The sequence below is a fragment of the Bombus vancouverensis genome, chromosome 14, assembly GCF_051014615.1.
Source record: "Bombus vancouverensis nearcticus chromosome 14, iyBomVanc1_principal, whole genome shotgun sequence".
In the NCBI taxonomy this organism is placed as follows: Eukaryota; Metazoa; Arthropoda; class Insecta; order Hymenoptera; family Apidae; genus Bombus; species Bombus vancouverensis.
In genome coordinates, this window is record NC_134924.1 from 4607785 (window position 1) to 4632345 (window position 24561).

A 24561-nucleotide genomic window follows, 5' to 3' on the forward strand; every position below is an offset into this window, starting at 1 on the left:
GGGCACGGGAAACGTACGACATAAACCAGAGCTCTAATCGGTACGGAGCAACGACGATTACACCAGGATGCACGGATTATAGGGCAATCATAGTCGTTTCAGTACCGTTGCCAGGGATAATGGAGAGACCGGCGGATCGAACGCGAGAGAGCTCATGAGAACTTTCTATAACGGTTCGAGTCACTCGATCTCTCTGTTGCCTACGTGTTTATGTAACCACTTACGTGCTTGTTATATGCAGAGTATATCTGTCGATATTAAATTGCTATCTCGAAGTATCGTATGTTGCAGTCGAGTAGTCGTGAATCGAGCAACGATTCGGATTTTCCGATCTAGCGATAGGATCCGAAGCTTCGAAGTTTAGAAAGTCTCGAAACTGCTGGAGCCCAACACGATGTTATAATTCTAATCTACTAAGAGTCAATGACCCCTTAACGCGGTATTTAGTTTGCAGCTTTCTTTCAATCGATTCACATCGTCAGATTCAGCATTTTTAACATTGTCACTACGAAAGAAAATTTCAAGAATTTGCTCGATACCCTTTTCGCCATTGTGTATCTTCCACATAAACTTCTCGATTTTATTAAACTTAAGGCAGTTGAAGCATTTCCCTCGGCTGTTAACGGGCTAGGAAAATTGTTGCACCGAAGGATCGCGCACGTTTTGCTTTCGAATGGTCGCGAATCGACCATCGAGATCAGATTTTCCAAGGGCTACGGAGCGATGTTGCTATCGTTTAACGTTGGTTTCTCTTTTCAGAGAATATAATGTGCGACGATCGTGAGCAAGATAATCTCGAGAAAGGTATTACACGAGCAGCGACGCGAATCGTTGATAGATTCGAAGAAATCCGGATCGCTTTTTCCTTGAAGAGATTATGGACATCTATATAGAGCGACACCGTGCATCCTGTATATAAGATAATCGCCGAGGAAAGGAAATTAGAAGGGAAACTATACCGAGAAGCAATCATGCCTCTCCATTTGCGAGTATGCTAGCGCGTATGTCCGAACGTTCCGGAGAATGAAAGTTTGCTCTTTCACCAATCTCCATGAATTTGAATTTTACGAGACACGATTGGCATACGTGTATGGAATAAATTTCAATTTTATCGCTAGCCCGCGTTAAAATTGCGAACAGATGTGTAATTACGTAAACGAATCGTACAACTAATTCCTGAGATCCTAATCACTGAATGTAAACAAATATTTATACGGTGTACTCATAGAGAGTAAGTACTCCGTATGTTTCTAAGACACAATCTATCGAAACAAGAAAGCGGTACAAATGCAAACAAGTGAACCATATACGATACGTAGCGTGATCGTTTCAAAATAAATTGAAAGTTGTTACAAAATAATAAAAAATCACCGTCTATTAAAAAATAAAAATCAAGATATCGCGATTAAGTGCGATTTAATTTCACACGTACGATACAATCGAGGCCAGAAAAAGTTGGCCAAAAGTGGATCATCTGTCTGTAATAAGCAATGCTGTTGTCATAATGACCAAGCTACTCTAGTAATATCAAAGTCGAAGGTACTAAGATTAAATACGATTTAATCCCAATTTTAAATTCGACCACGGATATTGAAAAGGATCCAAGGTGCATTATTTATCGATACGACTGATCTAATACTGAATTCTTTCGTCAGAATCGCTTTCATAAGAATCGTGGCGATTACCACGTTAACTCTTTCTCTCCCTCCCCTGCCCCCGTGAAATGTCGTATCGATTACCAGCAACGCGCGTGTATATACGCGTTCGTCGAGAAAGTGAGCGTCGATTTGCGAAAGGCGTATGTGCACGCTCAAGAAAGCATAAGCGTGTCATTATGCAACCAGAGTCCAAGTGCTTGGGTAATTTAGCGTGCGTACACACCGACCTGCGTTTCGTTCAACCTGCCTCATGCTCGTTTCACCGAGCCAACCTTGCGTTACCAATAAACGCTATATATTCGCGCCAAAAACCTCGGCCAACGAAATCGCAAGTAAATTTATTCTACGAGCTTTCAAAATTATCTCTCCTTAGTCTTCCATGGCTTGCAGTCACGGAGAGCGTATTATTATTATTCGTGAAAAGCGATTTAATCGTATTATCGACTCATCCCCGAAGACTCGTTTGTTGTCATATTGGGCGTTTCTTCGATTTTTTATTTTTATTTTTATTTTTTTTTTGTAATAGAACTCCTTTTAAGTGGGTGAGAATTTTATGTCGTGGAAGTATATGTTTGAGGAGAAGATCACTATAGGTAGTAGCAGCTTTGGTATTTTTTAAGTTTCGTGTCCTTTCTTTCAACTTTGCAAATTATTATATCTCAGGGATCGTTGAAAATGAATAATAAAACACATTTGACTGTTACATTATCGTAGTGAACCTTCTCAGGTTAAATAGACTTTTATCGAAATGTAGATAGACGAATACATTTATCGCAAGAATGTAAACAAATTCGAGGGAAATTATCATAACACAGAAGGCTTCTGTTACCTTTTTCCTGTCCATATTTCTCTTCCCTCAATGTTGAAAACTATGCGTACAATATTTTACCAAGTGTTAATAAAAGTTCTTTGAATGTTTATCTTCTAAACATTTGTTCGCCACTCGATCAAGTTCTCTAACAGTATTTCTAGATTCGGTAAATTCTTATATCAAATAAAATATGCAAGTTCGAAGATTACGATGATAGTGGCGTTACATAGTTAGATAATCTAAAATCATCGATCACACGAACAACGAAGAACGTGGAAATGACAACAGCGAACGATTAAACATTAGGAAGTGTTTCACGCGCAATAAATTTCTTGTCTAAATAAATATATAGACAATATTTCACGCGGTATAAAGATAAGAAAAGAACATACGCGAGCTGTAACGGTTTGATAATTGAAGATGAACGAGAATTTCCTGATATTTGCTGGTAAACTATGTGACGATGAATCATGCTCGCTAACTCGTTGAGGCACGTGAATTTCATCAAATGTGTTGGCCAATAATTCTTCTGCGCTTTGATCTATGAACCGTGTTCATAGTTAAGTAAAAATATCTTATTGTAGACGTTTGAAGAATTAGGAGGAGATTCTTGTGCAACAAAAATAAGAGCAACGGATTTCTATGAATTTTGTTTAGGCTAACTACTGGTTATGTGGGACCAGATCCTTTTCAGATGTATTCACGATCTTGAAGTACAAATGTAATTTTAATTTCAACTCTGCTCGTCATTTATTAACTTTTTAAACTGGCGATAACTGAGAAACCGATAAATCAATTTTTGACAGAAAAGCTCGTTCACTTTGTTCGAAATTTCTCCAAGAATCGAAGATGACATTTTTATTTGATTATTTACTTATAATATGCATTTAAACAGTATAAACTCAATTTATCCCCTGGAAAAGTTCAATTTTTCTTCTAAATACATTAGAACTTTCTAATCTTTTATTTATTTCTTTTTTTTTTTTCAAAAATAGGTTCGATATCAGCGTAAATTATAAGAAAATTTCTTAACTTCTGCATTTTGATGATCGTGACAGATGCTATACTGCACGCTAACAATGGTTACATTGTCAAAAATGGTTACAGGTCACAAGACCTGTACGTTATACGATAAATAACAAGAAAAACAGAAATAAAAAAATTAGATTCGTACATCAAGACTCTCTATTTTCATCCCAAAAACATTTAATCTCACACGATCGGTAGTTGCTTTAAAAAAGATTTGTAAAAGTCACTTGGTTTTATTGTCGTCGACACTAGAATCTCATCTTAAATTTATGATCAGAAATTCAAGTAGCAGGTTAACTCGTCTCCCTTCATTTTTAAGGCGAAATGTACGAAACGAGTTTATTCGTAATCGAACGTGTTTTTGATCTACTCTTGGAAATTTAGGCCAATTTATCTCTGATAACTTCTTCGCATGACAAAACATTCTAATGTTTCTTATCTTTTTGAGATGTCATGGAAAAGTATGTTTGACAACGTCTGCTCGAATGATTGAGAAATACAACCTTAATTTCTGCATAAAGATCTAACTTTTATCAAAATGATTACAGAAGGCACAATCTTTACATAAAGAAACTAAATGAAACAATAGTTAAAATTAGATGTTCCTGAATAAAAGATGCGATTTTCACGAACACAGTTTTACACAATTAATCTTCGAGCAAAGAGAATAGATATAAGATAATGCTTAAAATTTGGAGTATGTGATTTATGCGAATTCAGAGCAGTGTGTAAATAACGCGTATGGAATGGATCGAGCGATCAGAACTTCGCGCATGAATCAAATGCATCGTGACAGATTCGATCGATAACAGATATTTATGCATTCTCGAGCAGAGGTTACGTTGCTTTTCCTTGACTTTCTTCAATCGTTTCCATTCGTCTTGCATAGAGGAACGAATTACTCACAGTGTAGGGGATGATGTTGAAGTTTAACCTTGCCGACGAGCCATCCTCGCTTTCGCTGTCTGTATCTGAAAAAGACAGATTGAGAATCGTGAGTATCATTTCAAATTAAGCTCCGCTGTCACGTTAGTCAGGCTGCAATAAAAATCATTCGATCGTAAATTACAATTCAGAGGGAAAATTTTATTACGCTAGACTCGAAGCTAAAATACAAATTGTTTAGAATTAATTACTCATTTGAGAAGACATAGTGCTCGCTCAGGAAAAAGCCCATAATATTTAACAACTTTGTATCACGAGTCACTCAAAAGTCGAATCTCTGTTTTTTACTAATTTTCTAATTCCGCCTAATTCTCAGTTCACGATTAATTTCTGATCTTTTTGAAGGTATACGTCGATGTAAAGATGAGAAAATACAGAATATAAGAGAAGAGAACACAATCAATGTCCCACTAGAACAGAGAACAAATCAGAGAAATTAATCACAATTTTTCCCCCATTTAATTGCAAGCAATTCTTACTATGTCATTGCAGAGACGTTTGTGATAATTCTAAAGTTTCTCAACAGATACTAACGAATTCCTAAAATACGCAAGATAATGAATGTTGAAAATAAAGAAGCGAATTGAAACAATTATTCATTTGCTCATGGAAGAATAATATACGGTGTAACAAATAAACGTATAAAAATTCGCGGTCTAGTGGCAAACCTAAGATGCACGAAATCGACCGTATTATGGCATTATGGCAATATGGCATGCCTGTGCGAGCATTTTATACAGGCGTTGAAATCACCGACAGCGTCAAACTTCCAGTCACGCATCCAACGTGTCGGAAACTCGAGGAAACGTTCTAGCTACGTAAACGCGGCTGAGGACGAGCGATTCAAGCAACAATACCGACTTAATTTTCTAATTCGCCGTATGGCAGAGCTTTGTGACGGCGAACAGGCGACACGGGCGCGCGATGATAAGCGAACGGCCATTATATTCGGGAAATAATCAGGCAAATACGTTTGATCGTTGTTAATTTAGATTGTTACAGCGCAGACACGTACCTAGGAATCAAGGGATGTCAGGTTTTATCCGAGAAAATCAATGAAGCGCGTTCCCATCGTAGCAATCGCGATAAAGTGGCAATTTATAGGAATGTCATAGCGCATTCATATCGATTTTAATCAGCTGCGTGTGGCAATTTTTGTTTGAAGAAGGAAATCGAAAAGATAACCGCGTATCGCGAGGAAAATGATCACTGTCCGTGTAAATGCCCGACTATGCACACAAAGACATTTTCCATCTCGTTGCTCTCACTTCTTCGCTTCGTTTCTGAATTAAACGGAGATCGATAGAAATATTCAGCCGTCACTTAACATTAGAACTACCACACCAGTTAAATTGACTAATTTTACAATTTTATTTTCAAATTCTTACTTCATGTTATACTTTTTTCCGCAATGATGTAATGATTTTCGTAACGATAACTAAAAGATTGATATAATGAATTTTATTTTGCTTTTTATGTATTCAAACTCGAAATAATTTTGTATCAAGGCTACTTGTACCAATACCAGTCAACATGACTGGTACTTGTCGAAATGTAAAAGGGTCCTGCAATCTGTTTATCGAACCCCAATTAACCAGTTCCTTCGTTTTGTACAATTTGCCACGCGTTTTTAAAATTTTTACTGCGTATCATTCAATAGGACGATATCAGTTATTTGGAAGATTCCGGATCGATCGCTAGATCGCTAGATGCTAACACTAGAAATACCACAACAGTCAAAATGACTGGTTTTACAATTTTATAAATGTGTCAATCCTCGTTTAGGGATCATGGCACCCCAGATGGATTAATAATACCAAAAATATACTACATAACATGGAATTGTTTCTGTAAGAAAGTATTCTATTATTACGTATTTTTTAAAGACCAGTAATTTTGACTGGTTTTTGATAAAAATAGCTTCGTATTAATTATTGGTAGTTCTAGTATTAAATTTCTGGTATTTCAATATTCGAATAACTTTACGTTCAAGTTTAAAAATTCAATGTATCGTTTGGAAACACTGTAAATAGATAACTTAGTGGTTGTCCGGCGATATTTGCGAAATAATCAATCAACGATCGTAAGAAAATTTTAAATAGTTTGCGTCTTCGCAGCGAAACGTTTTGGGATAAAAAAGAAAACGATTACGTGTGTATGAATCTATTAAAATATTTAGTAGCCTTCGTTGCTTTATTTGTCTCTTCGCTAGTGGAAACGACAAGGAAACAAAAATTCTCACGTTACCGATACAGACACGAAGAATTGTTACATGATAGAAGAAGAATTGATCGAACATGATACTTTGGTATTATTGCAGGCATTATTATGAGGGTTAGCTTCTCTTCATGAGAAACGGTGCACCTTTTGGTAAAAGGTCACTGAAACGCAATTCCGCAGCCAGCCACTTGAGCGATTATACTTTATTAAAGAAATATTTGAAAAGACATTGGTCGTGACGGCGCGTGCTTCAATGACTCGTTATAATTTGTCCTTTTATTTAGAACCGTGGAAATCCATTCATTATTTTGCTTTGGAACCTGGTCGGTCGACTTTCTACAGCCACGGAGTACGTGCGTTAACTCGTCGTGTATTATTAACATGCTGATTTCATCTTTGTTCGAGTTATTAACACGCTGCTTACTAATTTTCTTTGACTCAGCAAGAATTTAACTCGACCGTTCGATTCCGAGGAGTTTATTTTCTGCAAATTGGAAACTACAAAGGAGGAGCAACGTAATGAGTAACATTTCTTTACAGTGAAACAATTTCGAAATTCGGTACGTTGCCGATCGATATCGTGTTAATAAAATTGCCTCTTTATTTAGTTTCACAGCTGAATATGTTTTTTTCACGTATATTATATACAGGGTGGTTGGTAACTGGTGGTACAAGCGGAAAGGGGGTGATTCTACGCGAAAAAAGAAGTCGAAAATATAGAATAAAAATTTTTTTTTTAATTTTTCCATCGAGACAACGATCTACAGTGAGATCCGTTATAACGAGACGCGATAAAGTGTATGCGTACCGAGCGAAAATTCCAAGTCGATTTTCTCGGAAACAAAGCCTCAAACGAAAAATTTGTCCCCCTTTCCGCTTGTACCGCCAGTTACCAACCACTCTGTATATCTAAGAATAAGAGAGAATTTTATTATACTTGATACGATTTTCGAAATATTATTGTCGATGGGATAAAACGATAGTGATCTGGCGGCAATTCCTCGTGGATACGAAGAATATAAAACTTACGATCTCTTTATACGCGATTCTCGCCAGAAATGCAAATGACGGAAGTTACCTGGCGGGAATGCAGGTTTAAACGCAACTTGCAATTAAATTAATCACTAAGCGCGACGTCTCCGTTACACGCCGCTAATAAAAAAGATAAATGGCCGCTTACACGAGCGTAATAAAAATAACGGGAATTATCTTAGTATTTTTTGTTCGGAGTTCGAAAGATGAGCCACCTCCGTGTTCCTTTTCCCCTCGGTGGTCTACGTTTCTTCCCATTCAAACGGCATTTAAACCTCTGCAGAGGCAAAGTTATTATAATAAAAGAGAGAAGAGAATTATTTTGTATCCTCTAGAAAAAAGGATTTCTGGTCGTTGTATCCTCCACTTAAACCGCAATTAGACTATTTTTCTTTTTTTTTTTAATTTTATTTAATGAAATTGAATTTTGATTTATTGAAACTTAAAGAAAATAAGATATCTACGATATTGTAACAAATTACCGTGTCTGTACCATAACGAGTTAATTTGTTGTCGTTAAAACGAAATATAGGCAAAATTAAGTATACTCGTTTTTCGACATTTCCAAACAGATTAATGGTCGATATCGAAGTAAATGCACGATCTGCCAGGACGACACTTTCATAATCGATTACTTTATTCGAGCGTTAAACTGCCCGAGTTATGGCTGTGCTGCTTCTCCAACGACGTTTAAACGTTTCAAAGACGTTTGTTCACGTAATCGATTTCTATCGTTGTCTACAGCGTCATTCGAATCTATTTTACCGTAAAAGATACGATCGTTTAGCCATGAAAATCGACCGAAATAGACTTGATACAAGGGCAATACCTGTGCTTTCAAAGGAACTGTGTTCAAAACTCTTGTAGGTGGATGTCGGGGAATCGCCATTCGCGGAGAAGTACACGACATAGTCGCGAAATTCCTTCTCGTATATGTAAATCTTGCTTGAATCGTAGTCCAAGAACTCGAACGACGAGTTCGACGTGCTCGAACAGTCACTTTCCATTATTCCCTCCGATCATAAATCAGCTGACATCCAATTGAAAACTACCATAGTCTGTTCGCTATACTACTATTCCATATTGTGGACACATTCTGTTCATAATTATATATTTGGACGAATTGGAGAATAGGGCAGAGATGGAATAAACGGGACAGTTCTGTTTCGAACTAGATATAACAAAAACCGAAAGATCATTCTGCTTCTAACATCGATGATATCGATGATAATCAGAAGGTTGGCTGTAAGGTGTAACTGCACGTGATACGAACAAATTTCCCTGTCGTATCTTCTGCTTTTTAAAACAAGTGAATTTTGTCCCTTTTTACATCAAAATAATTACGACAGAATTTACATGAAACTTGCGTACGTAATTAAAAAGCAAAAATAATTATCGCATTAAAGAAGAAAAAATAATCGATCGATGGTAAAATATAATTCTTAAACCAGACAAAATTAATGAAAAAATTGATATTAATTCATAGTAAAACTGAAAAATCTACAGAGAAGCTTATAATAGTAAACAATCATGATTAAATAATAAATTAATAAACTTTTGTTGTGTTCCTTTGTCAGAAATATGGCATCTCGTATTACGTACCATTCTTGAATAAACTTGAAAAGCTTGTTCTGACGTAGCGCTAAAGAAGCCAGCCGCTAATAATACTCCGCAAAAAGTTTGGACAAGCTACCAAAAATTTTATTTTTAATATAGAAAAAACGTTACAAAATAAAGAAACCATCGATGCGAGCAGATCTTTCGTCTTTACGTTTATAATGATGTAATACTTGTAATGTCCCTATCAAACCACCCCTCTCCTATAGTCAATCAACTTATGAATTACATAATAATACTTAACAGTAATAATTACTTTACTAGTAATCATATTCCGATTCTTAACTCATTTGCATCCAAGCACTGCGACTGTCTTCTATCACCAAGCGCGGATTATTACGCGCGCTGCGACTGCTTTTTATTTCAGTCGCTAAGTATTCTTCAGATGTGAGAGATCACGTTTGACCCGTTTGTCAGCATCTCGCTTATATCAGTTTATTATTTTCTAAACAAGTCTTACTTTTGTTGTGGAAATCCTTTTAACTGCCGCTATGAGTAAGTACTGTCGATCTTAATTAAATTTAACAAATTCAAATTTAAAAAATATTCTAATTTTATAATGTAAACTAAAATTTAGTTGCCCCAATGGATTTTGACGATTTTGATGATTCGGATCAAAGTATACAAATAGGACATACTCGAAAACGTATCTGTAGGATCTCATCAAGTGAAGACAGCTAAGTTGGTCACTGCAGCAGTTTTAAATTCTAAATAATTTTTACTTTTTTCCTCTGTTATAAAGAATGTAAGATGCGATGTTTGCGAAGCAACATTGCCTACTAATCGTTTTGAACAGTAAATTTTCGATAAACTCCGTGAAGAATTAGGATGTCGTTTACTGCACCCACGACCGACCGCGCGCGGTGATAGGGACCAGTCGTCACTTGAACGCCGCTGATGCCTTCAACAGTCGTCTTAAGTAGGGCCATGATGCAAATGAGTTAATACTCGAATATTGTCAAATAGTATCGTTGGGTTATAGATAGTCGCCAATTTATTATACCACTTCATGTTAGATTACTAAAATTTAATTTTATCTCGTATTCGAAATTCTTTGCGATAGCAATTACTAACAAATATTAGATCAAATAAAAAATTCCCAAATTAAGTAATCTAGTCCAAAATTGTTATGATGTCCAATGACCCAGTGAATTAAATTTCTACGTTTCGATGTTGGCGAGGGTTACGGAGTTAAACTGCACGTCATCAATAAAATACACAAAAAGCAATCATTTTGATACGATTTCGAAAGTTTGTAGGAATTGCAACGTTTAATACTGAGAAATACAGGTCTCTCGACTTCGAACTTTTAACGACGTCGACGTTAATTTTAACGGATCCTGGTCGTAAATCGTGTACAGTAAGAACATTAAAAATTTAGGTTTACAACGTGTGCTGTATTAGCATACAGCGTGCATGAAAGAGCGAAAGACAAATGAGAGGAACACGTACAGCACCTGCGAAGGCAATTACACTGTGACTTGATCGATGGCACTTCGTTAACCTATATAAGAAATGGCGCCAGGACTTTAGAAGAACAGTCGACCAACGATTTTACGTTGTGCATTTAAAAGAAACTTTGTACGATTCTTGCAACCAGTCGAATTGGCAGATATAAATACAACATTCGTTGTGGAATATTATAATTGTGATGAATGTGGCGAATTCTGAAAATTTTACGACTTTGTTTAGACATCTTATAAAATTAATTTGCCCCTTAGAGTCATTTTACTTACACGATTGAGGTAATATTGTTAGCAAAATCTTATATGTTGCTACAGGTCACCAACCAGTGCTAATAAACTCTCTTGCATAACACAGTAATAAGTTTGACGATAAAACGAGCAATTTTACGTCAATTTTATAAATTACGAGCGATTTAATTATCCTAGTCGATGTAAAATAGTAAGATTGTCCAACAGCAAATCTGCTACAGTTTATAATTTATTTACTCACTTATTTATTTATTTTCTAGAGTCTCGTGTATCATGAAATTTTTTTGCCAGTATGAGACACGTAATTTTCTCATAGCGAGAACATTCTATAAATTTTCAAATTTTCCTATTACAATACTTAATAAATAAACTTTCCTGTTAAATAACTTTCTAATTTTATTATAATTTTTTCGCACGAAACAAGGAAACTACGAAAGCAATATTTACAAAATTCTTAAATCTCAGAACTCATCATCCTTACACGACCCACCGATAATAAAATTTGTTAGTCGTTTCGTAGCGATAATTTAAAAGATCTCTCGAGTAAAGGGCAATTAGAAAATTCCAGAGCATCGGAAGTGTACTTTCGCGAGTTATGTCTCGCAACGAATGTGTACATCCAAGGCTAAGAAAGTCAGATTCGAGCGAGTTGAACGAACAATTACTTTCAAGCGGGAAAGTGTACAGTTGTCTCTGCAATAAAGGGACTTGTTCGAAATGCTGACGGAGAACAAAGAAAACCGGATTCGGAAACATTCTTTCGTCAAATGGCCTTGCTCTTTCCTTGCACAAGTTGGTAATAGTCTATTGCTGAAGTCGAAGTTATTCGGCTATTCAAGCAGTGCATGCCGTAATTAATCTTCGAATCGTTAGGCAAATTCAAGTCTGTAAGTGTAACACTAAGAAAATGGGGGAAAAATCCTTTCAAGTATCGCTCTTAGGTTACAAAGTGAAAACTCGATCTTGTCAGAAACTTTCGCAAAGCAACGTATATTGGTAGTTACGATAGTTTAGATAATTCAGGTTCTGCTAACAAGGGAGGATCCGAAAAATGATGAAATTCAACAAATTATGAAACTTTGAGCACAGTCGCTTCCATTAACATTCGAACAGTCTTCAGAGCAGAATTACTTCTTCGAAATTGCACCAAACGGCCTCGCTTTTTGAGACGTCGCAAGGATTAGTTTACTAGATGGCGCGTAAAATAGATCTCGAGGTAATTGCGATTGGTCAGAATTGCGAAAAAGATAGCAAGAGTCACTTTTTACTACTTTTTTATCCGAGCCTGTAACGAGAATTTAAATGCTACGTTCTGTAGATCTACGTCAGTTGCATGTACGTTGAAAATTTCATCGAAATCGATTAACGTTGCTGCGAGCTACACACGGTTAAAACCGATGAAAAATCGCAGTTTTTCGCGACTTTTCACCTGTAATAAATTGTAACAAACCTTGCTCTGCATCGATCGATTTCGATGAAACTTTCAGCGTGTACGTGGACCAACACGAATCCACAAGACGTGGTGTTTAAATTCTCATTACGGGCTCAGGTAAAACAGTCAGGTAAAAAGTGATTGTTCCTATCTTTTTCGCAATTCTGACCGTAATGCGGTTTTTTCGAAACTTCCTCTTACAGTTCATCCAGAAATGAATTCTTTTAACTTTTCAAAACAAAAGCTTCACGTTTAACACTTTGACTGCCACGTTGGTCATATACAGGGTGGTTGGTAACTGGTGGTACAAGCGGAAAGGGGATGGTCCTACGCGAAAAAAGAAGTCGAAAATATAGAATACAAATTTTTCGTCTGAGGCTTTGTTTTCGAGAAAATCGACTTTGAATTTTCGTTCGGTACGCGTGCAATTTATCACGTCTCGTTATAACGAATCTCACTGTAGATCGTTGTCTCGATGGAAAAATTAAAAAAAATATTTTTATTCTATATTTTCGACTTCTTTTTTCGCGTAGAATCACTCCCTTTCCGCTTGTACCACCAGTTACCAACCACCCTGTATATATGACCGGCCACGGTTTCTCCTGTGACGCCACGATGGTCATTGGTGACCGAAGCGCTTGAACTTCTTACAATTGTGAAAATTGAATGAAAATTGACAGTTAGGGCATTTTGAATATAACCGATAAATAGAAGATACTTTGAAATAAAAAGTGCCTCGTTGAACGATTAAACTTTTTTATTAGAACATCGATAAAAAAAAAGAGAACGAATCTTGCATCTAACTGTGCACTGTGTTTGCATCCTTATCTTTGAGGGCTAATCTACGAATATTATTATAAACACACCTTAGAAAATAATCGTAAATGCTGCTTTATAATCATATAATTGAAGTTAGAAGTGTGCACATACCTTACAGTTATATATAGAATGAGCAAATACTGTTTACTGATATCTTCTACACGTTTCAACAATATATTCTGCACATTTTGCTTAGGACGAAATAACGAATGCGAATGATTTGTTGAAATAAACGAAGCCTTGTTATAATATGTCGCTATCAACTGTTACCAAGGCGCTACGGTGGTCACCCGTGACCATCAGTAAGATAAACGGTAGCAAACTACCGAAGCGTCCTGTTTTGCGACCAAGTTTTCAGGACAGAAAAAAATAAAAAAAAAATACATAAAGAAGCTCCGCTCCCCAGAGGCTTAAACCCAAAAACTGTATCATACAACGAAAAATGTAAAGCGCCGACACATAATACAGCATGGCTACGTCGTACCGCCGCGTATCGGTACCTTTGCCTAACATACCATTACAAAAATTCATGTTTATTGTGAATAATGTACCTAAAACTGTATTTTCTGGACTCAATAAACTTTAAATCTCAATAAGATAAGCGGTCCATTGGGGAAGAATGTTGTCTTATATCATCAATTTATTATTACTTTGCCATTATATGCTTTGAATAGTAAAAATACTCTCGTGGCGTCCTCAGCGGAACATGTGATTTCGGTGTGGCAGTCAAAGTGTTAAAAAGTTATTCCCCTTTCAAGAATATTAATGAGAATATTAATGAAAATTATCGTACGTATTACGCAACTTCTTTTACTAATCTTTTGAATAAATTGACTGCAAAAGTTTGAAACCGACCCTTGAAAATTCGGCTGTTTTCCAATTTCACGTTATAACTCGCGAACTGTAAGAGACGGAAAGATCTATTTTCAGACAAATGTTACGCCTTTTAAGCATAGCTATCGTTGGCTAAGAATTTCCACAGTAAGCAAAGAATTGCGTAATACATACCTATACATCCTCTACGTATGCCAAAGTTTCATGATTGTTTGAATTTTCGAGTTGGGAATCTTCCCTTGTATACACATAATTTTGTTTAGTCTACGTGTTTCGTTAACGGTAGGTATCCAGTTTAACAAACGCTAAACAAGGTATATACCGGTATCCCTAGAAAATCATATTTCCGTATTTACTAAATGAAATCTTATCGACGCCTGATATATACTCCATCGATTATCTTCATACTAAGAAGTGAATAGACCGATAAGATATAGATATTGATATTCGTTGGTGCTTGAATATTCTAGCAAATTTGAGAATTCGAATGATCGAAGATGAAAGAAAACGAATGTTCCGACGGGAATGCGAAACGGAATACCAGCGACAGTGACTTTCTAGCACGAACAGTGCTCGTGTTTCGTGTAGGTCAGCCTTGGGGGCTCCGGTCGACATTGACTCGTTCTTAGGATGCTTCTCGAGTCTTGGCGGGACGAATAAATAACTAGGAAACTGGGGAACAAGCTCTACGAATGCAATCACCAGGTCCAGAATTCGAACGAATCGATTGCAGCGAGCTGCAGTTACGTACCTTGTATCGCTCTGGTTACCACAGATAATACTTAACATTTTCTAGCTTCTCTTACTACATCATCGATAACAATTAATATTCTTCGAGATTATAACTGAAAAATCGATAAATTTATATTTAAATTTATATTTCGAAAAAATATGAAGGCGTGGTTTTAGAATTCACATGGAAATATTTATGGATCGTTGCTTGTGAGGAAGAAATATTAAAAAATAACAATTTCAAGTATTTATTGCATTTACTGGTCTGTAGTTTTCTTAATTGAAAAGCCGAAGCGATGAAAGTTTCAAAATCTGGAAAACGTCCAAGAATCGGAAGAAGAAACATTGAAAATTGATAAAATCGAGATACATAATGGAAGAGTGACAAGATAAAAGTTGACCAGTTGAAAGGAAAAAAAAAAGAAAAGAAAAGAAAACATCGAGGGTAAGAATAATCGAAGAATTTCAATAGTTTCATTTTTATTTACAAAATCTTGCTCCGTGCAATGATAATTGCACAACTGTATTATCTATTTTTGTATGTATCAATGAATATTCATCGCAACTCATAAGCCTGCTGTCTTTAATCTCTTCTTAATGAGTTCAGAAATAAGTATCTATCAACATAGCTGACTCGACTCTCTCGTGTTTCTCTTCTTTGGTTACAAAACTGCGCCGCAGAAAAAATGCACGAGAAATCAAGAAGTGACGAGAAGAAGAAGAAGGAAATGGAACATTAACCGCGGAACAATTTATCAGCATATTGATATTTCTTGCGTCACATTTGCTAATAGAAAACTGCTATTTTTCTCGGATGCTAACATGAAGATAATTTGAAGTAATACCAATCCCTAAGAGGAATACAACAATATTCCACGAGATAACGTATAATATACCATTTGTGTTCTTTTATTAAGGTTAAGAAAATCGTTCGGGTTAGAACCGATTCGTCTTACATATTGACAAGTATTATGATTTCGATGTCTGCATAACTGTTCGCAACTTAAATAACCCTCTAGAGAAATTTTATAAATCACAGGTTTCAAATTACAATTGCTGCAAAATTCCTCTTGAGAGGAAGATGACAAGTTCGATAATAAAATAATTAAAGTTCCACGATTGCAACATTCTGAAAGTCGTGCTACAATTTGTACATAAAATATCAATCGATAAATTACCGTGTAGGAAGGTCTAGATTGATCTTTGACGATTGCTTTTGAAGCATAGAAAACATATACTTTAGAAGATTCTTTTAAATCAAGATAAAGCATTCAGAGAAGAGTCGAATGAAGTAGAGCAGAACGTCGAGTTCAATTCTATACGAGATTGAAAGTAGTTTAGGATGAAACTTCGCTGTTAAAAGTTCGAATCAAGAGACCTTCGCACCATTTACAATTTCTCCTGGAATTATACGATATTCGTCTAAACATCGAACTTAAACAATACTTAAAGAATTTAATATTACATTTAATATTAATTAGCATTAAATGAAAAGGATTTTAACACTAGAACTACAGATGATTAAAGCAGAACGTTTCCAGAAAAGAAATAATAAAGAAACGATACGGTAAGGTGTGCTACGACGAACAAGTGTTATGACTAATATCAAAAACGTTGCTATAACGTGCAAAGATACTGTAAACGAACGCGAAATATCAGCCACTCCGCCTTCGTTACGATGGTAAAAAGTAAACGTTGACTGATAATGCGAATCTGCACGAACCTTTCCTTTTCTCGATTAGAAATATCTATCGCGTAGAAGATAATTAAGCAACGTAAGAACTCGCGAATAGAAAAATAAATTAGCGTGGTCCAGGATGGACGCGTACCGGATGTTACAGCTAAGAGGCGAGATTCGTTTATGAAAAGATAACGCAGCCTGAAGAAGACTGGCAAACACAACTACCTCGTTATTTTATAATTCCCACTAAATAGATTCGTTTCGTATTATTTTTGCAGCTTACTTTTTACTAAGCTGTTTTAATTCGTATTACACTTTCATTTTCATTTCAACCACGTTCGTTCCAGCACACCTCACCGTATACGGAAAAACACATAACGCGATAGAAGAAACGAGCTATCTATCCATATACTTTGCAAAAACATACAGAAAATTGTCGAAACGCGCCACTGTAAATCTACAAACGAAAATTTCCATCGAAAATCAGATTAGTCGATGATTTTTCGCGCTTCAACCAGTTAGCTGTTTTTGACGAGTACAGTAATCATGAAAAAATGACACTATTTCGTATTACGGCGAGTATACTCGTCATGCGTGAAAAGTAGTTACAATTTGCTGTTCAAGTCTCAATTTAGTAATTGCAGTAAATTGCAGTAATCAAATTAAAGAATAAAACAGTCATTTCATTACGACTTAATTCTATCTTATAACAGCCACGTGTACTCTCTGTCCGACGAGTATACTCGTCATCGTATACATTTTGCCACACATTTTAGGTACACGCTTTTCAAAGAGACCGCGACAGCTCGCCGGTTAACTGTTCTACTATCAAGTACAATGTAACGTAAATCATAGAACTGTCATCCGTACCACTCTAAAGCTATGAATGAAAATTTCTATGAAAACTTTCTCACGACTATGATAGCTCTAGCACGAAGAACGATGTAATATAACGTTAAATAAATTACAAGAAAATTTCCAAAGGTACTGTCGCGAATCCGTAAACGAAGATATCCGCGAAAGATGACAAAATCAGTGATCTTTGGCTATGCCGATATTTCTAGTCCGAAGAACGATATAACATAACGTAATATAAATCGTAAGAAAATTTTCAAATGCACTAAGGCGAATCTACGAGCAAAAATTTCCCTGAAAAATAACAAGATCGGCGATCTTCTAGAAATTAAAAACAACGTGCGGCGTAACGTAGCATTAAATGAATCACTGCAAATAGTTCAAATATACCGTTGGAAACCTGTCAATCAAAATAACTTCGGCTACTCTGATAGCTTTTATCAAACACAGTATACAACCACGTAAAGAACACCAGAATCGATTAGTTAGGTTACGAGGCGAGACGAAATCGACTAGACAAACAGTCCAGTCGTCTGTCCGCGTTTCACGTTTTTCAAGGTAACAGGTAACTCCCGATGGCCATCGTCATCGTATTACGACAATGTTTCTTGCAACCGGCGTTACAAACACCGACGTTACTGTCACTACATTTCCCAACGTTAATCGGATTCCTTGATCTCCACACTTTACGACGCCAGTATCGGAGATCGTTTGTCGTGGTTTATCAAAAACTTCCGCCGCGAAGACACGTTGGCTGAGAGACGAGACGCGAGTGCCGCGACTACTCACGCGAGTCCCACAGTCGACTGACTATCATACAGCCATGTTGCAATCACGTCACCTTTGGCGCGATTATTTAATTGTAATATGTGTCTTTTATCAGCGCTCGTATCTTTATCTGTTTGGCACATTCATGTCGATCCTTGCTGCACCCTTCAGAACTGAATGGTATATGTAGTAAAGGCGGGACGAAAGATAAAAGGGACATTTTTGTTTTCCAGCAGGATGCGAAAAAAGCTAAAAGACCATTCTGCTTTTAATTGATAACATTGAAAAGGTTAGTCTATTAGGCTATGACTGAACGTGGTATGTATTAGTATTGAGATATGTATAATTTTGTGCGCTAGACTAGATTAACCGCGTAGTAGTGATACATGTAATGGAATATGAGTGTGTGGAAGTATGTGTGTGCGCAGCGTCTCGAAAACAAGGGAATGTAAACTGTTCAGTTAACAGTCTGGTATGGAAGAAGGTGAGACAAAGAACGTGCTGAGACGCGCGTAAATCTGTATCGACGAATATCCTTGAAATCGTTTATCAAATAAATCTGTAACTATTTTAATATAAATTCTAAATGCGAACTTAGTGTTCCTTTACCATTATTTCGGCGATTAAGATCCAAAACTACCAACAATTAGTAAACCTCTCTCTGTATTTATTACCCGTGTTATTTTTTGCCTTTTTGAAAAGCTGTATTTTGCGTTTTTCATAAGTTCACTGTATTGAATGGAACATATTGATATTTATGAACGGAACGATGTAATAAAACAGCACGATATGAGTAGTATCTTTTTGGATACCAAACTCATAATATTATAACGAAATTTTCGTGAAATACGTAAAATAGATTAAACCGTATCCTATTAATCATTCAAAAGATGATTGATGAAATTTAAATAAAATTAATCGTTTTGAGATTAACCTTTCAAAAATAATAAAAATTAAGAATAATGATCTATTTATAGCTCCAATTGAAGAAATTAAATTTCAACAATAATAAGAATCTGGATAGTCTGAATATCGTCGAGGTATAGCTATTAATCCTAAAAAATGTTATATTTTCTCCAATAAATATTATAATAAATTGAAGTTTTAATCATTTTTGATTTAGTATTATACCAGTAATTAATGGACATCAATTAATCTTGTAATAATTGCAAATACTGCTCCTATGGATAAAACATAGTGACTACTGTCCTACTACATAGTATGTATCATGTAAGATAATATCAATTGATGAGTTAGATATTACTCCTGTTAATCCACCAATTGTGAATATTAAAATAAAACCAATTGATCAAATAAATGTAGTATTAAAATTTATTTTAGATCCATGATATGTTGCTAATAAAATAAGCTCGTGTATCAACATCTAATCCTACAGTAAATATATGATGAGGTCAAACAATAAACCCTAAAAATCCAATTCCTAATACAGCATAAATTTTTCTTAAATTATCAAAAGTTTCTTCTTTTCCTCTTTCATTTATGATAATTTGAGAAATTAATCCGAATCCTGGAAGAATTAAAATATATACTTCTGGATGACCAAAAAATCAAAATAAATGTTGATAAAGAATAGGATCACCTCCTCCTAAAGGATCAAAAAAAGATGTATTAAAATTTCGATCAAAAAGAAGTATAGTAATAGCTCCGGCTAATACTGGTAATGATAAAATCAATAAAATTACTGTAATACATACTGATTAGGAAAATAAATTACGGAAATTACGTAATCGTTAAACGATCCTTTGTCATATTTATGATTTTATCACTCACCATCGCTTGTTAGAACAAAATGCACAGTATATCGACGAGACGAATGTGCTTGTTGATTTCGGGAAAAGGAATTAAATGTTGGCTGGACATTTTTGGTATAACAGAGCATTTTTTACATCGCAATAGACACGTATAAAATTTTGTAATCATGTTTAAGGCAATTTTAGAAATTCCTGGAAATTCTGTGTTAACGCCAGGCGAACGATCAAACCCATTTAAACGATTTTTAGGAAGCTGGTGTTTCACGTCCATGTCGTTTTCAATAACTCAGTGAATACTCCTATAATCCTTTAACGAGAGACGACCGGCATTTTTCATTTCACTGGTGTGTGGCGGTTGCAAAAATTTCTACGAACCTATTTCGAGTGGCAACAAATAGTTCAACAAGATCCAGTGTATACACAGTGACACATATTGCTTACATTCCATGATGTTGGTTTATTTTAGCAAACGTTACTTCAGCTCTGGTCGCGCCTTCGTATAAATTTCCTCTCCTCTGTTACGATGTGTTATCTGCTGTTAATATGTATAACGTACACAGAGAAACTAATATTATATACAATATATAATGTAAACTAATTTACGTTGTATATTGTTATAAAAAGAAAAGAACACTTTGAAGCATCTGAAAACACATTGTGCTTTTAAAGGAAATTTTTTTATCGAAGTATGTGCATTGATTTCGAAGTGGAAGGTACCGGAAATTATGCAATTCTTTTTAAGATAACAATTTCATAAAAATTGCAACGTACTGTAGAAAAAAGAAAGTTAATCGGTAACTGAAATAATTTTTTACAAATTATCAGAACGTTACGGATTATATGTAGAGATTAAGAGAGAATTATGCCAACCTCTCTAACGTTGGCTATCAAATATCAGTTTTCGAGTAAGGAAATTGATCGCAATATCTACAGTTGACATTCCGTTTAACTTGCACTTGAATCATTTTTGCAAAACGATAGATAAACTGAGTGCGTACAGGTGTTCTAAATGTGATAAAAATCCGCGTAATTTTTAATAATCTTAGAATTTATCCACGTAGATAAGGAAATTAGTATATTTAACGAATAATGGATCACATAGATGCCTAATTAATTACCTTTCGTCCAAAATTGCTTCGTATACGAACCAATTGAATTCTGTTTATCGAACTGTTTCATTACGAACGATTACGATCCTTCCATTAATTAGTTTCTACGTTTCTTTCGTACCCGTAAACGAATATCTAATTAAACGATGACGTTCGTGAAAGAGAGAATAGAAATTTGCCATGTGAAATACCGGAAAGTTGAATATTTCTATAATACAACGGAAACACGATTAATTATCCGAAAGCAATTTCCACGATCACGAAGGATACGCAGAAGCAGCGGTGAAATGAATTTCACGTTAACATTTTAACCTAAGCTCTCCTAAGGAATTTTCGGAATTCGGTCGGCGTTTCGTACTCGAGAGCAACACACGATATTCCTTAGATGCAAAACGAAGCCAGTTTCCATCGATACGTGTCATTGGTTCTCTGATTAATCAGCTCAATAAGCGATAGAGCGATGCACATAGGGGAGAGTCGTACAGTGCAGACAAAAACCTAAATAATCCTCGCTTCTACTCTTAGTTAATTGCGCTATAGACAATGCTATAAAAATTAATGAAAATAAAAAAATTGCAATTAAAATTATTGCCTCCTTTACCTGTCGCTTAATGTTTGTTGGTATTCAAAAGTTACTCGTATGCAAAGTCGACGGTTTTTAGCGTATTTTACACCTGTGAGCACGTTACTCTGACGTCATGCTGGCTTCTATCCATCATTCGTCTAATGCTAATAAGCGGAGCTGTTGGCTCTACACAAATGCACGTGGGTGGCGGCTACAACGCAGCGGGATCATGAGTCATGAGTCCATGAGTATTAGTTTAAGTTTGGCGCCGCGAAACGGCCGGTTACGTTTATTAAAAATAATAAAAATATAAACTAGTATTAGGCGAAGTAAGATTCAATTCAACGTTCAATTGCGCGGACCAATCGGATCAGCGGTTTTTAACATTTCGTTTACCAAAGGACCTCGTTCGAATGATTTTTCGTTATCGCGGACACTCGAGATTTAACTAGTTGACACTCTAAGCACAGCATAGAAAATAAACTAATAATGTACAAAATGATAATAAAACCAATCTGGATGTGCGGAATATCGCTATGGGGAACGGCAGCAATGAGCTACATAAATAAACTAGAGTCGCTACAATCGAGGATACCGAGAACAATAGTGAACGCCCCATGGTATGTCAGAAACGAGGATAGACGCAAATACTTACAAATACCAACGGTCAAATCGGCGAGTACGCAGAAAAATACAAGGAAAGAACGGCAACCATTGAAACCAGCTGACTGCTGAAGCAAGCAAAACTCACATAGAAAGAAGACTAACAGGAAGACACTAAGACTAAAAGGACTAAGACTAAAAGGAAGATGGTATCCCACTGGGGGTAGCCATCCACATGTTATTTAGCTTTAGTTAGAAAAATTTACCAAATTTCCAGCTGGACAAATTGTAAAGTACAAATTAAATAATAAAAAAAAGCTCGAGATTTAACTGAAAATTTAAATCCATACTATGACGAATGTGCATAATTAAAACAGGTATTGACTGTTTTTCGCCAACTTTTTTTGAGAGAAGAGATCTGTTATAAGCAAATTGATACACACAACGAATATTTTTTACTCGAATAATGTAATGACAAGCTGCGCGTGTACGGACTTCGTGGCGCTTGGAGATCCACAGGTTAAGAAACGCTGAATCACATGATGGATAGAAGAAATATGATCGTAGTATGTCAGACTAGTCTGTAAAATGCGCTAAAAATGCTCAGTTTTACACACGCGTAACTAAATTTCTAAAGTTAACATTTGCATTTTGAGATTCGACGTGTCGAAGACTGTCGAACGACGAATAAAAAGGACAATAACTTCGTGTCCCTCAATGGGAAGTTAAAACCAAAATGAAGGTACTGTAGTTGTAAGCAACGTACTTCTAGCATCGTTCTCTTCTCTTTAGTATCGCCAGAGTTCTAAGACGTCTAACGTTTACGTTGACGTCCCGCGCAACAAAAGTTATCTTTCACAGCTGATTTCTTATCCCTCAGGCAATGAAATAATTTTGTCATATCACGTACGTTGTCTCTAGGCTATAAAGTACACAAATGCTCTGGTCTTTCTAATTTACGTTGTATATTACGCACAGAGCCTAAGACTTTTTCCACGCGATTGTCGTGCAGCAGTGACTAAATTATTTAAAAATATCGTGGATGAATTATTAGTGAAAAAAGGTAAAAATCTAAAAAAAAGGTAAAAGATTAGTCATCCAAATTTTCTTTAACTTTTCTTATAGTTAAAATCCTTTCAAACGAGAAAGCAAGTCAGGAGAAGAAGATAAGTAAGACAAAAGTAGCTTACCACAGAGGAAACTAGACTTTGATGAACAAGTCATTGAGTGCATTATTCGCAAGGAATTATTCAACGAAGATTGGCAGCGATATATCAAACGTAAAGGTTTGTTTGGTTCATGTGTAGTGTACAGACTAAGAAAATGTGACAGAGCCATAAATTAGCGATAGAAAAACTAAGGGGGTCTAACGAACATCCCGCAAGCCATCTAACCAACAACGAAGAGAGTGTTCCAGTGTCAAAAAACAGTAACAGCATGGCCATCTCTGACCTGGGCCCTGACGACACCCCTTCCATAGGAGCCACACCCATAGTATATAAACCTTTTTATAATCAGCTCTCCACATTCTCTGTTCTAACATTCTGAACCGTCATTCTGTTGGATACGTACAATAAATTTTATTATTAAATATATCTAAATTTCAATTCTTTACCTTATTTGTGAAACGTTCGAACTGCAACGCGAGGAGATCGCCGGTGATCTGTTAATTTCGTGATTTGTTGTGTCTTCTACGTGACAAAAATATCGATCAGTCTACTTGTGATATTTGTGGACACGCCGAAATAAAAGTTGTATTTTATTTAAATGTTTCTTACTAACATTACTAATTACTTAGATGTTAAAATCTATCAAGTAGATAGTTTAACGGTATTGGATAACAATTTTTCGTTCGTTGTCAATTACATCCGTTTTATCTTTATTGATCTTTACGCTTTATTGATCTTTATCTTTATTAAGATATAAAAAAACTATTTTTCCCCTTTTATCAAGAAATATTTGCAACTACAAATTACTTGTTCCATATTTGATTTTTATCAAATGTAGCCTAAGTTATAGAACAGAAACTTAGATTGGCCGGTATTGTACGACTCTCGTCAAGAGATGGATAAGAGAAAATTCTCATATCCATAAATTCATTGATTCGTCGTAGCACGAAGAATTAAGAACAACGTTAATATTCGTGACCATTCTACTGGCTCATTGGCAGACGTTCCAACTTAAGTGTGCAGAGTAAAATAATGCTATATAAAGCCACATTAAAACCTGTTTGGACCTATGGGACCCAACTATGGGGAACAGCGAGTAATTCCAACATAGAAATTCTTCAACGATTCCAATCAAAAACTCTAAGATCCTCAATAGATGCACCTTGGTATATTACCAACGAAACAGTACATTGCG

General features: G+C 35.7%; 1 protein-coding gene and 1 pseudogene across 10 annotated transcripts in view; both read right to left on the reverse strand.

Moving 5' to 3' along the window:
- The window catches only part of mtd (TLD domain-containing protein mustard), a 302195-nt gene that overhangs the window by 59336 nt on the left and 218298 nt on the right, over positions 1-24561 (reverse strand). For 9 of the 10 annotated variants that reach the window (XM_076624102.1, XM_076624100.1, XM_076624098.1 and 6 more), the window contains one exon: positions 4405-4469. In XM_076624102.1, coding sequence (XP_076480217.1) covers positions 4405-4469 — 65 coding nt within the window. Of the gene's footprint in view, positions 1-4404; positions 4470-8524; positions 8671-24561 lie in introns of those variants that run through there. The other variant, XM_076624101.1, reaches the window with a different exon arrangement.
- LOC143303598 (cytochrome c oxidase subunit 1 pseudogene) lies at positions 19028-19884 on the reverse strand (annotated as a pseudogene).